Consider the following 16,270-nt stretch of genomic DNA (forward strand, 5'->3'; position numbering starts at 1 on the left):
GTTTAAGATGCATGTAGAAGGGGAAGTGATCAAGTTATCAGGATCAGTGTGACTAAATCTAAATGAAGCTCAGGCACTGAGTCGTTTGGGAGCTTCGAAGGTTCGGTACTTATTCTATGATTTAGGAAAAAAATATCATTTGGGAGCTGAAAGAGTCGACTCTGTCGATTTAGAACAAAATGAATCGTTTGGGAACTGAAAAAGTCGACTCTTATTGTCCAGTTTAGAACAAATAACGTTGAGCCGTTAGAGAGCTGAAGGAATCGACTCTTATAGGTGAGCTGATCTGGTCCAAATTGATCAGCTCACTGAAAAAAACCCCAACAATTCTACTATAACATGCTTTACACATGGTTTTACATATTAAAACCACACTGGTGTGTCTGATATGATCTAGCTAAAGATTCACCTGTCTAAGTTAAAATGATTTGGGTGCATGCACTGTAAGCTCTACATTGTGTTTGCACATGGCTATGACATGAAAAGAAAAATAATAAGTGCATAGTGAATAGCTGTGGTTTCATTCATGAGGTTATATGGTATCAGTATTTCACACCTGTAACAGGAAGAGAACAACAACAAAAAAAAACCCCACAACCGTATAGCGACAGCCATGTTTGATGATCTGCTTTCATTTAATAGGGCTTTTTTCGTTTAATACAGTACATCTGCACTTCATCACACCAATTATTTAGTGGATCATAGTGAGCATTTTGCTTAACAAAAAAAAAAACCACACACACACACAGGGAAAAAATGAAAAACAATTTGATTACAAACACATAGTAAGATCGAACACGAGTATTTTTAGCAGTTTAAAAAAAAAAAAATTTCTCTGGTGTGCCCCGATCCAGTTACAGGAAGGTCACATTTTTAAGGGATGGTCCTGAAACTTGACAGAGCACTACTAGCACTACATCCAAGTATATGTTATACAGTAAGCTGTTCTGCTCAGAGATTTCAGCACTACAGTGTAATAAAACCCGGCTAATAAGTAGCAAAACCGTTAAAGGAATACTCGAGCGATTTTCAACTCCATGTCCATCCTAACCAATCTGTAGTGCGATTAGCACAGATTAAAAACTTAAACATTGTTTAAAATCGCCGTACTGGGAAATGAACAACAAAAAAAAAAACCCCCATTACTCTAATCTCACTTATATTGAAAGTCTAAGGGCAGATGTGGGAGCGGTCGATACATTTGCACAAAAGTATTTTTGTGGACCGCTTTCACAAATTCGTTAAAGGGATAGCTCTAAATTTGGAGCATTTGTTCCCTCAGATATAGAACTAATGTTATCAATAGAAGAACTGAGGTACAAATCTCGTGTCCTTCTCACCTTCTAACTTTTATTGCTAGACTTCATTTCATGTTAACTTTTTAATTGATGAAGAAATTCAACATCTGCCCTTAGACTTAAATTCTAACTAAGGTTTGCATAAACGGGTTTGCTGTCGTTTTCGGAGAACAGGAAAACTTGCCGAAATTCTCATCCACACGTAAACCAACATGTACGCTACAGAGCCGCAGATAGATATTAGACTGAAAAACGCTCTAGACCGAGTTCTCCTTTAAACAAACTGCATCACTTTCAGGAACCTGACATTAGAGCACCTTATTATTGACTAATATGTGAAATCAAATCAAATAAACAGCCCTGATATACACTAGGGTACTGACCTCGCTCAGAAGTATTCATTAAATAAAGTTTCAGCTGTTACGCAGTCAGCGGAACGTGACCGTTTAATCATGAACGTCCCAAAAAAGAAAATGAGGGGTTTTTGAGTTGTGTTTCGAGGGAAGGACAATTTTCTGCAGTCTGTTTATGCATACTTGTGCTCCAGTGGGCACTGAGGTCACATTCACACCCCTTGGAGGATCTCAGAGGTTTAATATCATTAAAAACAAAACAAAACAAAAAAATGATTAGAACAGTAACCATGGTGATAATACATTATATTACATCAGCAATGACAAGTAGTAACTATTGGATTTCACAGACTGATCCTGATCCCATGATGACAGTACCATGAAGTGTCCAGAGTTAAGACACTCCCTCTCTCTCTCACACACACACACACCCCATACATTATAGTACAAACACAAACACTTTGGACAAGCTGGAGTCAAATTATTCATAATTTAAATAACAATTTAAAAAAAAAAAGAAAGACCAGAAGAAAGGGAAAGAAAAGGCGAGAGGACTAGCGCTTTTATTGCGTTTAGAGAACGGAGTACTCAGAGTGCGCCCTCTCCTGCACAGGCTTTAAAGCGCACTCTTCATTTAAGCACAAATAAACTCAATAAAAGCTCACTAGTAAAGAAAACAATTCAAACTGGGCAGGCTGACACACCAATGTAAACAACGAACAAACCAAAAGAAGAAGAAGAAGAGGCGTCTGAGGTTCGTTGGGGACGCCGGGTCAAAGGTCAGGCCCCATAAAACCACGTGTTACAGGAGTGGTTTATTACAGCTGATGCTCCACCTGATGCTCTGTGTCACGGCATTTTCTTTACAGAGGTCCAATAAAACACCACAAGAAAGTACTAATCCATCCCAGATTCCCTCCAATAATAAAGTCCGCTACTCAACCCCCTTTTTCTACACCATGATCCTTTAATGCCAGAAATTAGAAAAACTCCCCTCTCAGTAGCTTTTTAACGTTTTGAGGCTAAAAATAAGCCAGAAATAAATCAAAATAAAATGGCCCAAGGCACAAATGTACAAAACATTCATTTAATGTGATACCACGTGGCTTGCTGTGTGTGAATGAGCATGCATTTGTGTGTGTGTGTTTGTTTGTGTATGTGTGTTGTTTTGTTTTGTTTCTTTTTTGGGGGGGGGGTTGTAGGTTTAAGAACATGGATGTATGCTCCCGTATCTTGGCTGAAAGTGCATTTCCGTAGGAAACAAGTGAATCTGCTCAGCGGACACCGGAGAAGCCGAACAGCCCCGCCCAATCCAGTCACGCAGTTCTTCCACATCGCTACGTCCTGCGTGTCCGGGCTGGAGAGGGCGTGTTCAGTCAGCAGCTTTTGGTTTCCTAGTTCGAGGTGTGTCTCGGCGGTGATGGGCTCGCCGTCGGTGGGTCGAGGAGAACGCCGTGACGGCTTAGACCTCCGCCGCCGTCAGGCCAATCTTCTCCTCCTCCTGTCAGTCCGAGCAGGGCTTCTTCAGCGAGAACGCATAGATCTTAAAGTGACCGCTCAGCTGTGTCACCTACAGACACAGAGACACAGAGGGTAAAAAAGAGAGATACAAAAACAGACAGATGGAGAAAGACAGCAATGAAAGATATATAGACAAGGAAAGCCAGAAAAAGAGAGAGACAGCAAAAGTGACAGACAGGTAGACAGAGTAACAGACAGGTAAACAGAGAAACACAGACACACAGGACAGACACATGGATGGACAGAGAGACAGACGCACAGAAAGACGGGTAGACAGATGGTGGGATGGACAAACACAGACAAATATACCGGTGCAAAAATAAAGGGACAGGCAGATGCATGAATATAAAAGACAGACAGGTGGATAAAGAGAGAAATAAACAACCAGATGGAGAGATAGACATACTACATATAGATGGACAGACAAAGGTAGATAGACACATGGGCAGAGAGAAAAACAGGCAGAGAGAGAGACAGAGAGAGAGAAAGAGAGAGCTTGAAAGGCAGGGAAATAGATAGACAGATGTATGTATAGAGAGACAGACAGGCAGGCAGATGAACAGGTAAACCGATGTATGGATAGAGAGACAAGCAGGTGAACAGACAGACAGGCATTAACTTCTTCTGATTAACAGAAGAAGCATTTTTATATTTGTGCGTGTGTGTACTCACCACTGAAACCCCGTAGTGTATGTGTGCGAGGATGACCACAGCCGTGCACACGTACAACAGCACCGTCTCACTCTCCTGCACCATGCCGCAGATCACCAGCAACACCACCAACACCATCGGCACCAACAGCCAACTCAAAGGCTGGCAGCGTGTGTTACTCATCTGACACACGATCAGCTTACACTGCAGACGGAGAGAGGGGAGGGGGGAGAGAGAGAGAGAGAGAGAGCGAGAGAGGGAAGGGAGAAAGAGAAGGAAAGAGAGGCAGGGGAAGATATCAACAGAGGTCTTGTACATCTAATATGTTTACGCATGTTTATGAAAACCAGAGAGCACATGAACACATGGGAATTGTAGTAGCAATGCATCATGGGGAATTACAATCTGACAGACATCTGCAGTTACATTCTTTCGCTCTCTATGCTAACGGGAACTAATAAAGTGTAAAAAAGGTGAATGAGATGCCGGTGAACCAGATTTCTCCCATTAATCCTTATCAAACTGACAGACAAGGCTGTGAGACACACCGACACTGACATTTCGATAAGTGATTGTTTTTTTTTTTTGCTAATTGTGTGATTCTCTCAGAGATCTGCTTTGGCAATAATGTAACGTTACATTCGTGCCAATAAAACATTGTTGAGGGTTGAGAAAGAGAGAAAGACAAAGAGACAGACAGAAAGTAGCAGACACAAAACAAGAGCTCCTTTGTCTATATGACGACTTCATGCATACCAGAGAGCACAATACTGCGTGCGAGTGTATGAGTGTGTGTTGTACTCACAGTAACGTTGGCGAAGGCTGTTCCCACCATCAGGTAGAAGATTCTGGGCTGCAGCTCTAGGATGTTGCTCGGGGACAGGATGACCCACAGAGTGGCGAGGATGAAGAGGAGAATGGGCGAGAAGAAGGGCAGGAGGGCCTCGTACACAGAGCTGTGCTTCAGTGTGTTGCTGCGATACGCCCTGCACAAAACCATCATCAGTCTCTGCAAACCGCCGTTACTTACACAACACACACTAAAATAATATAAACAACATCCCAAAAGATATTTCTAGATGCTTTTCGGGGGGGGGGGATGGGGTCACATCACACCATACCATCGTTGATGATTTTCCTATAAACAACATATGTTTTATTTCTTACTTAAGTTACCGTGGAAGTTTTATACATCTAATCTGCGACAAAATGCTTCAGAGTCCAAACTTTCAAGCACTGGTATATACGTTTAGCTTGGAAGAGGATCGGTTGATATTAATGGACACACATCGCAGCCATCCACAAGTCTTAATGAGTAAAATATATACTTCTGTAAAGGCATAAAAAAAAACGAATTCAAAAGGAGTTACCCTTACTTAAAGACGTTGTAAAGGCTCATTGGTAACGTTACAGCAAACAAACAACCTATAAGGCAGACAAGAGAGGCACAGTGATGAGACTTCATAAAGCTCTTTCGCTCATGCAGGCGCAGTGCAATGTGTTCATGAGTCACGGCGATGAGAAACACAAGTGAGCATGACTCTCTCACCCAGGATCATGACGATGAAGAGGTCTCTGTAGAGAATGTTCCAGATCAGTGGTTTGTACCATGTCTCCACTCCGACCACAGCCGTGACGATGTAAACGATAGAGATTGTCTGATAGACAGAGAGGAAAGAAAATGAGGTGACAAAAAGAAATAAGAGAAGGAGAAAGAAAGAGAGTGAGGGAGACAAAGAAAAAAAAAATGAGTGAGAGGAAGGACACAAATCACTCTGAATCAAATGTACCATTAGTGTTTAAAATAATAATTTCCTGGCTTTATTTAGTCATTGAGTCGCGTCGTCAGGGAGTCAGGGATTCACGTCGTCAGGGAGTCAGGGAGTCGCGTCGCCAGGGAGTCGCGTCGTCAGGGATTCACGTCGTCAGGGAGTCAGGGATTCGCGTCGTCAGGTAGTCGGGGATTCACGTCGTCGGGGATTTGCGTCGTCAGGGAGTCAGGGATTCGCGTCGTCAGGGAGTCGGGGATTCATGTCGTCAGGGATTCGCGTCGTCAGGGAGACGGGGATTCGCGTCGTCGGGGATTCGCATCGTCGGGGAGTCAGGGATTCGCGGACTGGCGTCGTCAGCGAGTCGGGGATTGGCGTCGTCAGCGAGTCGGGGATTGGCGTCGTCAGGGAGACGGGGATTCGCGTCGTCAGGGATTCGCATCGTCGGGGAGTCAGGGATTCGCGGATTGGCGTCGTCAGGGAGTCGGGGATTGGCGTCGTCAGGGATTCGCATCGTCGGGGTTCGCAATGTCAGGGATTCGCGTCGTCAGGGAGTCGGGGATTTCAGTCGTCAGGGAGACGGGGATTCGCGTCGTCGGGGATCCGCGTCGTCAGGGAGTCAAGTATTCACGTCGTCAGGGATTCGCGACATCAGGGAGTCGGGGATTCATGTCGTCAGGGAGACGGGGATTCGCGACATCAGGGAGTCGGGGATTCGCGTCGTCAGGGAGTCGGGGATTCGAGTCGTCAGGGAGACGGGGATTCGCGTCGTCGGGGATCCGCGTCGTCAGGGAGTCAAGTATTCACGTCGTCAGGGATTCGCGTCGTCAGGGAGTCGGGGATTCGCGTCGTCGGGATTCGCATCCTCAGGGATTCGCGTCGTCAGGGAGTCGGGGATTCGCGTCGTCAGGGAGTCGGGGATTCTCATCGTCGGGATTCGCGTCGTCAGGGATTCGCGTCGTCAGGGAGTCGGGGATTCGCGTCGTCAGGGAGTCGGGGATTCTCATCGTCGGGATTCGCGTCGTCAGGGATTCGCGTCGTCAGGGAGTCAGGGATTCGCGACATCAGGGAGTTAGGGGAGTCGTGTCAGGGATTTTCTTTTTTTTGGTGAGGATTTTACATTGTTTAGCTAGAGGCTTTAAAAAAGCCCTAACAGGTTTCTGCCTTCCCTTGCACTCTATATTTCTATTTTTGCTTTTTTTGTGTATATTTTTTAATTGTGCAAAACAATAAAAAGAAAAAAAATAAAGCTTCATATAGCGCATTCGCATCAGGGATTTACATCATAACACCATTACTTTGTGCATCCAAACTGCTCCTCTTAAATCTGCCTAAAACACTGACTCCTCTAAGCATGAGCCATGAGTGCCGCTGAGTGTAGCTGCTTCATTTGCAACTTAGTGTGCATCGCTGTGTGTGTTTGCTGTAGGCGATCTCCTCACACTTAAAATCTGTATCCTGTGTTTATATGTTTCTGCAAAGCTGCCTTGAGACAATGTCATTTGTTAAAAGCGCTATACAAATCAAATTGAATTGAAAAATTGAACTGAATTGAACTTTTACCACTTGGCTGATGTCGTAGCCCCAGGGCAGGAAGAGCACGCCGGTGTTGTATTTCTCCCAGTGTGAGAGGATGAAAGAGAAGAGGACGACCCAGAGCAGGCCGTAGAGTGTGAGCACGGTGACCCCGCTCTCGCCACGCCCGAACACAGAGTAAAGGGAGCTCACGAAGAACACACACGCCCAGCTGTCCAGGCCATGGTCAAACAGCTCACCCAGAGGAGTGCTCGAGTTCGTCCTGCGAGCCTGCTTCCCATCCACACCGTCTACACACACACACACGCACCCACACACACACACAGAACTTTATTAGTCTCGCTACATCACAGCACCCCATTGTTGTTTAGTTTCCTATAACAGAGCTCCACACAGTGTTTTATTTCTTAAGGTTAGCCATAATGCTGTAAATTCATTAGTAAGAGCAGTGTGTGAATGTTGAATGATAGTATCATGGCATGTACGTGTACACACACCTCACACACTGCTGCCACTAACCACCCCTCACACACACTGCTGCCACTAACTAAACCTCAAACATTACACTGAGACAGACACACACACACACACACACACACACACACACACACACACACACGAGACACACCCTTCCTGTTGCTATTTGAAAAGATCATCAATACACACACACACACTTACCTAGTGTGTATGCCAGAAAGTTGAAGAGGCCCGCGGCTATCCAAACCCAAGTTGGCACGTGTGCATGACCCTCCGCTAAAACACACACACACACACACACACACACACATATATATTGGAATGAGTCACAAAACACAGGTTCACTTAACTACCAAGTTGTGTAAGTAAAGCGAGAGCGAGACGGTTCAGTTAGAGTGTTCATGTTAATAAGCAAATGATGATTCACAGGGTGTTACACTTTAGTCCAGCTGCTACAGGCAGACATGTCTCGGCTACTCAAAACAAGAGTTGAAAAAGAAAAAGTGAAACAAAGAGATAAGAAAGTGAAGTGAAGAGAGGGACACGTCATTTTTGTTGCTACAAAAAAAAAACATGCCTAGCAGGTTTTAAGAAAAAGATTAAAAGATTACAAAAGGGCAAGTGGAAGATCGAGCATGAATGAGAACGAGCACGAGAGAGAGAGAGAGAGAGAGAGAGAGAGAGAGAGAGAGAGAGAGAGAGAGAGGACTTTGTACCCATGTCCTGATAACCTGCAGTTCACCACCATCTCACTCACTCATTCTCTCTCACCTGATGCGTAGAAGTCAAAGTCGTAGAAGGATAAGATGGCAAAGTTGAGCACCAGGAACATGAACCCAGTGAAGGTGATGAGGTTAGGGGCCAGCCATGTGGGCAAGATCTGAGAGAGAGAGAGAGAGAGAGAGAGAGAGACAGAGAGAGTGAGTGAGGGAGAAGAGATGCCAAGATAGAGAGAAAATGACATAGGAAAACACCAATAGGCAGAGAGAGAGAGAGAGAGAGAGAGAGAGAGATACAGAGATACATAAGAGACAGTGAGAATGAGAGATACAAAAAAGATAGAGAGACAGAGACACAGATACAGAAAGAGAGATATACAAGAAAGAGAAAATATGAGAGATACAAGACAGATACACAAAGATACAAAAAAGAGAAAGACAGAGAGAGATACGAAAGAGAGACCGAGAAACAGAGAGAGATACAAAAAAAGAGACAGAGAGAGACACAGAGAGAAAAAAAGAAAAAGAGAGACAGAGACAGATACAAAAAAGGGAGAGAGAGATAGACCGAGAGAGTGAGACAGATTGTTGTTAGTGTATGGGGTGCGGTCTCTTTTCTAATCGTAATAAGATCTAAGTGGAAAACTCATTAAAGTTGCATCTTTGCATTTCAGTAGTAGGAACCGTGTGCTCAGATGCTAACGCTGCTAATGAAAAAACTCCTAGCCAGCGGAGAGACAAAAAATAACCGCAATTTTACCACAAAACCCCTCGAGTATGTTGGAGGAGCTCTGCGGTGTGTAAACCGACTGCTTTTCAGTTCTTACAGCAAGCGTTCTCATAAACAACCACCGTCGTCTATACAATAACGCAGAAGAAAAAAAGAAATCAGCGGCACAGGATACAGAATGAGTTACACTGCGTTTAGACGAGAAATAATCCCACAAAGAAACTTCATCTGTTTTTTTTCCTACACGCCAACTTTATGACGACGTATGAGATATAATCCATGCGGTCTATGGAAAAACTTAAAGAAAGAAAAAAAACGGCGGATTTTTGATCAGGACACTTTTCAGGTAAAACACGGGTTCTTGGTCGTGGTGAAAGTGATGACTGAACGGCACGACCTTCTCACCTTCACCATGGAGTTCCAGAAGGGGTGCATGATGTAGATGGAGAGCGGGTTGGTGTCCACCGCACTGTACTGAAAACACAGAAAACGCAAGAAACACAAGTGAGTAGTAAACTCGCACACTCCACTCACACACAAACACTCCACTCCCACACACACACACACACACACTCCACTCCCACACACACACACTCCACTCCCACACACACACACACACACACACACAAACAAGCCATCTGGATTACTGCGAGCAACATAATGACTGTTAACTCATGACATAATCACCACCACCATCCAGACCCTCATAGATGGGCGGACTGAGATGCTGAGATTAGTCGTGGGTCATTAACACCCAAATGATGTGCCATCGTATTTGCTGCTGCACCTCTGACTACGTAAAATACTCAGACCGGACGTTTTTGGATTTTCAAATCGGTGGCTGTTCTGGTGGTTCTGTTCTGTCGGGTGGGGGTGAAGAGTAGAAGTGTAGCACACTCTCCGTCTCAACAATTGCAATATTTACGCATTTACAAGCAACAGAAGCCGCATGTTTACGAGTTCCTGAACTTTTCAACTGAGCGCATAAAAGTGTTACGTTTGTGGCGCATATTCATTACTCATACAAATGCTTCAGCTGTCTATAGCACAGCAGTAGTTCAGAATCTACTGTATGTAGTGAGCATACGTAGTGAACAGGACGGAGTTACGTTACAGATGTGTTAAGAGGCCAAAAATTGCCAAATTCAACTTGGCAGAATCTGAGCTTCTCATCATCCCAGCCTGACCCTCAATCAACCACAACCTCACTGTACAGCTCGGCTTAACCACACGTAAAACAACCAGGACAGCCAAGAACCGTGGGGTGATTTTTGATGACGGCTTGACCGTTACAGACCACATTTCAACAACTGCATGGTCCTGTAGGTAGCAGCACGTCTCGTCTTCAACCAGCCCAAAAGGACCTATTTCACACCCTCTTCATCTCCCTCCACTGGCCTCCTGTATCCACCCGTATCAAATTCCAAGGCCTTGATGCTCATGTACAAGACCTTGTCTGGAACAGCACCGCCCTACCTCAACACTCTCCAGAAGGCTTACGCGAGCTGCGATCGATCAATGACTGACACTTCGTTAATCATTATGGGGAGAAGTTGAACGTTTATACGTTAGCTCGGCTTTCAAGCAGTCGGATGTCCGAGTGCACGCGCGTGAAGGTGACATCGTGACATCGTCCTCACTAACGGGAACGCTAGCTGAGCCACCATAAGTTTTGGGGGCAGAGCTTTGTGTACATGTGTTACAATAGGGGTGGGCAACATTCAAAATGTTGTTATTCAACTCCGCCCATTTAACCATTAGAGACCATTTCCCCCCCCCCATACAAATCTTACCCAACACACCTTTAAGTAACTTTAATAACATCTAAGTTTAAAAGCCACATGACGCCATCTCTAAAACGGCTTTTAAGCCCTGAACAACATTTAGAAAAGACAGCGACGTATAATACACCGATCACAACCATAATGCCCTCGACTGGAAAATCTGCCAACTGGGACAAAGGCTTATTTACTCGTGTACATGTGATGTGAATTTGCTCCAAACAGAGTAAAGATCAGCTGATCAACCTGCACAACCAGTCCCAAACAACATGACCCAAACAACCAGACCCAAACAACCAGCCCCAAACAACATGACCCATTTCACTGCCTTGCAGCGGCGCTTTAGTCTTTTGTCCAGCTCTCTCTCTTTCACCTCCTCAAACGAACCCAAAGCTTCAACTTGAACGCTAATACCCCAAACTCATAGCTCTCTAAATAGTCGAGCTGAGCGTCTGCGTCGTACAGCTGCGTTGCATTCTGGGACCTGGACTCCAGCACCTGCTGCAATGTCTCCACTACGTCCACACCGGACTTCTCTGTATCAAGCAACGAATTACTAAACACATCCAAAATCCTTCACTATAAATATATTTAACATGTTAGATAAAGAAATAGAATAAAAAAAATCCAACACAGCCATATCAGTCTTCATAGCAAAAAATCATACTGAAGGATTTATTTATTTATTTATTTTTAAATCTTGGATTTATTTACATTCATTTAACACTCAACATTAAACGGACAATAATTACGATACTTTTCTGCGATAGACGATGTATACTTAAACTGTTCATGTTTAAGCGTAATGGAGTTTTTTTTTTTTTTTTTAAATGGAGAAAACGTCGACATTCTAATAATTCCAATAATTTTTAAAAATAACACACAAAAAAAACATTTTAAATATTTTTTAAAATTTAAATATTCTATGCAAAATTTCACTTTTTTCAAACAAGTATTTTTAAAAAGTTACAAAAACATATCACGATATCGCAAAAGTGTATTGTTCTACAGTGTTTCACAATAATTCAATGAACAGACTGTAAAACTGAGACCGTGTCCCAAACGCCGCCCTGAAACCTACACACGTACACTGCACAGAACATGGAATAAAGGCTTCTACGCCCTACCTAGTGCACTACATGTTTTAAGTGCTACGGATTTGAAATTAAACCCGTGTGTCATTCACTGGTATTCGAACTGGAATAAAGTTGGTTTGACGTTGCATATTGGCAGATATGCGGAAATTAAGGGACCGTCTCTAAAGTTACATACGACATTGTTAAACACGTTTCTAACTTCAATAGCATTTGAAGGGAATGATTTACAGTTACAAAACCAACTGTAAAGTGTTCATCTAGGTGTCAGGTATGATGCACACCTTTTAGATTTCTGATATTTATTAAAATAAGCTATCAAAACATACGTAAATATTGCCATGTATTTCAGTACAGAATGGGCTCATACACAAAATAGCCACAATTTATAATGATTTAATAGTTTATTTTATTAAATATCAGAAATCTAAAAGGTGTGCATCATACCTGACACCTAGATGAACACTTTACAGTTGGTTACATGACTGTAAGTCATTCCCTTCAAATGCTATTGAAGTTAGAAACGTGTATAACAATGTCGTATATAACTTTAGAGACGGTCCCTTAATTTCCGCATATCCGCGAATATCGAAATCTTGTGACCCAACCCAAATTTCTGTCAGGCGATTATTTTCCACTTCTAAGCGAATTCTGACCGAACCGACAAGTTCATTATCTACCTTTAAATGTTCTGTTGTTGTGTTTTTTTTTTTTTTTGGGGGGGGGGGGTGTAAAAAGTGTATTTAGCTTAACCAAATGCAACGCAGGGTAAAAAAGCTACCCGGCTAACGCGAGACACCCGGGCTCGTGCCACTGTCCCATGCCGTTAATGTTAGCATTATTAGCATCTTAGCCTGACTAGCAATAACTGTATTTTATTAATATTACATTCAATCGTTTGTAATCAAGCCTCACCTTATATTTATCAAAACCGGAGAGCTGCTCCTGAGTGACATATTCGTACAGAGCCATGATGACAGCGACACCGCGGTCCGGTCGCAATTATCTGAAGTGTGAAGGAGGCTCACCAGAGCAATGGGGAGCTGCCGGCGTCGACTTCGACGTCATTTCCGGTCACGACCAGTCGGAAGTCAAGCCGGATGCGCAATTTTAAAATAAAAGTCGCGACGCGTGAACGGTGCAGTTGTCGTTGTTGTAATAATGGATATGTAATAAGAAATAAATGCATAAATATATATATATAATTGTATAAATATATATATATAAATAATTGTTATACAAATACAATTGATTTGTGGTTGATTTGCCTCACACTTCCAGGGTTGGGGGTTCGATTCCCACCGTTGCCCTGTTTGTACAGAGTTTGCATGTTCCCCCAGGGTTTCCTCCAGGTACTCCGGTTTTCTCCCCCAGTCCAAAGACATGCATGGTAGGCTGATTGCCATGTCTGTAAGGTGTATGTGATTGTGCCCTGTGATGGATTAGCACCCTGTCCCAGGTGTACCCCACCTTGTGCCCCATGCTCCCTGGGATAAGCTCCAGGTTCCCCGCGACCCTGTAGGATAAGCGGTACAGAAAATGTACAGATGCATATGGATGTTGACTGTATGAAGTTAAAGTCTAAGTAATTTAAGTTATAAATTTTCTTTGTCTCAAATCTGATAGGTCACAAGATATTGCTTAATATTTCCTGCTGCAAGGTGTTCTAATACACTATATGGCCGAAAGTTTGTGGACACTAGACCATCACACCCATACCATCACACCCATACTTCCTGACACTGTTGCTACAAAGTTGGAAGCACACAATTGTATATGATGTCTTTGTATGTTGTAGCCAAACCTGTTCCAGCGTGACAATGCACAAAGCAAGGTCCGTAAAGCACGGTTTATCAAGGTTGGAGTGGAAGAACTCGAGTGTCCTGCAAAAAACCATGACGTTAACATCTTTGGGATGAATTGGAACACCAGGCATTCTTCTCAGCCACCATCAGTGCCTGACCTCTTGTGCTCATGTAGCTGAACGAACACAAATCCCCACAGCCACGCTCCAAAATCTAATGGAAAGCCTTCCCAGAAGAGTGGAAGTTATTTTAACAGCAAAGGGGGAGTTACTCAATAGGATGTTCAATACTTGGGTGTCCACATACTTTTGGCCATATAGTGTATGTTGTCACTTCTATACTAATAACTTGTAAGGTGGACTCTCCAGATAATCTAAGTCGATTAATAAGTATGTTAAACAAAATCTATATGGTGAAGTGCTCCGTAGTGAAAAGATTTATTAACGTTTAGGGAAGGAGTCTCCAGTTCCAGTGCTTTGTAACGAGCAGAGAAGTAAAGCAACTTTTCTTAACTGTACGTTTTCCACCATGTCATGAGAAAGTCTTCACGACGTCGTGCGTATTTTTGCGGGTTCTCAGTAACAAAACAAGCCGCGTTCACTTGGCTTATTAACTAACATCAAGGCAAAACCATGGAACAAGCCATAACAGGAACGAACTTGTTTACGTTGAATTTCACTATAAATGGGTAAAAAAAACAGGAAGTGTTATTCCTTAATAATAAAATAAACCTCTATAGTGTATTTCAAATAGTACCTCAGAGTACAAAGTGTAAAAATATGTGTCTCGTGTATGAACTTTCCGTACAGCGTAATGGTTCTGTGTGAGTCATACTGTACACGTCTCACAGATTTATTAGCGTATGATGCACACGTGATTAAAGACGCTACACTTTTGTAAATTGTAGCTTTGCTTCCTGTTCGTATCACGACCGTGATGGGTATTGTGGGTTTCAGCAGCATACTTTATACTTTATACTATGCAAGTAACATAGTGCACATCCATTTTAATATAAATCAAGCTAAAAAACAAAGCACACATCAGGTATGCTTTGCATATTTTTTGTCTTCTTACATGCTTACATACCAGCTAATTATCAAGTTCTATGTCGAAGATATAGGAACATAGTCATTAGGAACAGCTTTTGTGCATACACAACGTACCGCATTGTGATGTAGAACATGTGAATACCACCAAATGGCTTTCGTGGTGATTTAAAGGTGCAGTATGTAGAATGTTTATAATGTTTCCAGACCTATAACAATCATATCATTTCAAACGCACCATAGACTTACTGTGATTTGCACTACTGCAGTACTGTCATGCAACCGATCTAGCTATTTCCTATGTTTCTGGGCCAGAAATAATAATAATAATTATATATAGAACAAGCTCAGAGCTGCTAAGCTCCGCTTCATTTGTATAAAAGGTAAATATAATTTAAGCAGCTGGATTTAGAAGGTAAAGATTAAGACTTGTCGATATTGGTACAGCAACTGACCAAGAAACTAAACTACAAACCGCTCCTTTAACAAACTATAACACAGTAGCTACGTTCAGAAAAGAGATGGAGCTGTTAATTAGCTCTATGGGAGGTCGAGCTAAGTGTGTGTGTGTGTGTGTAGTGAAGATTTAACACAGAAATTGTGCACACAGATGTTCAGACCTCAGACATAAATAAAGTGCTATTCAGAAATTGCATGAGAGTTGCACAAGTGGGCGGAGTTTGACAAAGGCGTGTCTCAGTTACGTTCATGTCTGACCTCAGGCTAAATCCCCCCCTTTTTTTCTTCAATGAGTCCGTATTTTCTATCCATTATTTTTTGGTGGCTTAAAGGAAAGAAGTGCTCGTGTTTAAAATCAGCAGGATTAAAAACCTCATCCTGTACCTTTTTTTTTTAAATTTAAGAAAAATCTGGCAACCTCAAACATGGGAACTACACCCACGTGATTCACATTATCGACTGCGTGAGCTGCGTCTGAACACGTGCGACTTTCTCTGCATAAACGTTCTCTGACGTAACTTTTGGACTCAATTTGCTAACTCTGAATACAGCTAAGATCTCTTCCCAGTAGATAAACATTTTGTCGCTAAACATTTTGTTGATGGTATTCACGATGTCTATTCACAAGGTTTCGTTTTTTTTGTGATTGTTGCGGCCAAAAATGCTTGATTTTGCTGCATCTTTTTTTTTTTTAAATTTGCGGAGCAACTTGCGGAGGTTTTTCTTTTTGCGGAAAACTACTCAAATCGGCGAAATCGAAATCGCACAAAATCTTTCGCAGTGATGTTTGTTGATAAATGAGACCTTTCAGCTGTACTCGTGTTCGGCGCACGTGACTTGAAGAGCGCTTTGATTAAATGCGTGTCGTGATGCCGTCAAGTGACGCGTCTCGGCCCGAATCTGCGGGAAATCTGCGGTAATTTCGAAATAAATTGCAAGCTCCTCTGAATGTCGCGGAGGAGTTTTTCCTTGATTTTGAGTTCAAATTCTGCGTTAAATGATTAATACAGAGATATCGTGAAACCGGACAG

General features: G+C 42.8%; 1 protein-coding gene across 1 annotated transcript; it reads right to left on the reverse strand.

Moving 5' to 3' along the window:
- Positions 1 to 612: 612 nt before the first annotated feature.
- On the reverse strand, positions 613 to 13,062 carry selenoi (selenoprotein I). The gene is made up of 10 exons (XM_053643160.1): positions 12,845 to 13,062; positions 9,460 to 9,528; positions 8,377 to 8,485; positions 7,807 to 7,881; positions 7,156 to 7,418; positions 5,373 to 5,481; positions 5,200 to 5,248; positions 4,629 to 4,809; positions 3,845 to 4,027; positions 613 to 3,221 (listed from the first exon to the last, which is right to left on the reverse strand). Exons 1-10 carry the CDS (start codon positions 12,899 to 12,901, stop codon positions 3,114 to 3,116), a joined length of 1,203 nt encoding a protein of 400 aa, XP_053499135.1. The 5' UTR covers positions 12,902 to 13,062; the 3' UTR covers positions 613 to 3,113.
- Between the last annotated feature and the right edge of the window lie 3,208 nt (positions 13,063 to 16,270).

Source organism: Ictalurus furcatus, chromosome 15 (genome assembly GCF_023375685.1).
Source record: "Ictalurus furcatus strain D&B chromosome 15, Billie_1.0, whole genome shotgun sequence".
NCBI classification, from domain to species: domain Eukaryota; kingdom Metazoa; phylum Chordata; class Actinopteri; order Siluriformes; family Ictaluridae; genus Ictalurus; species Ictalurus furcatus.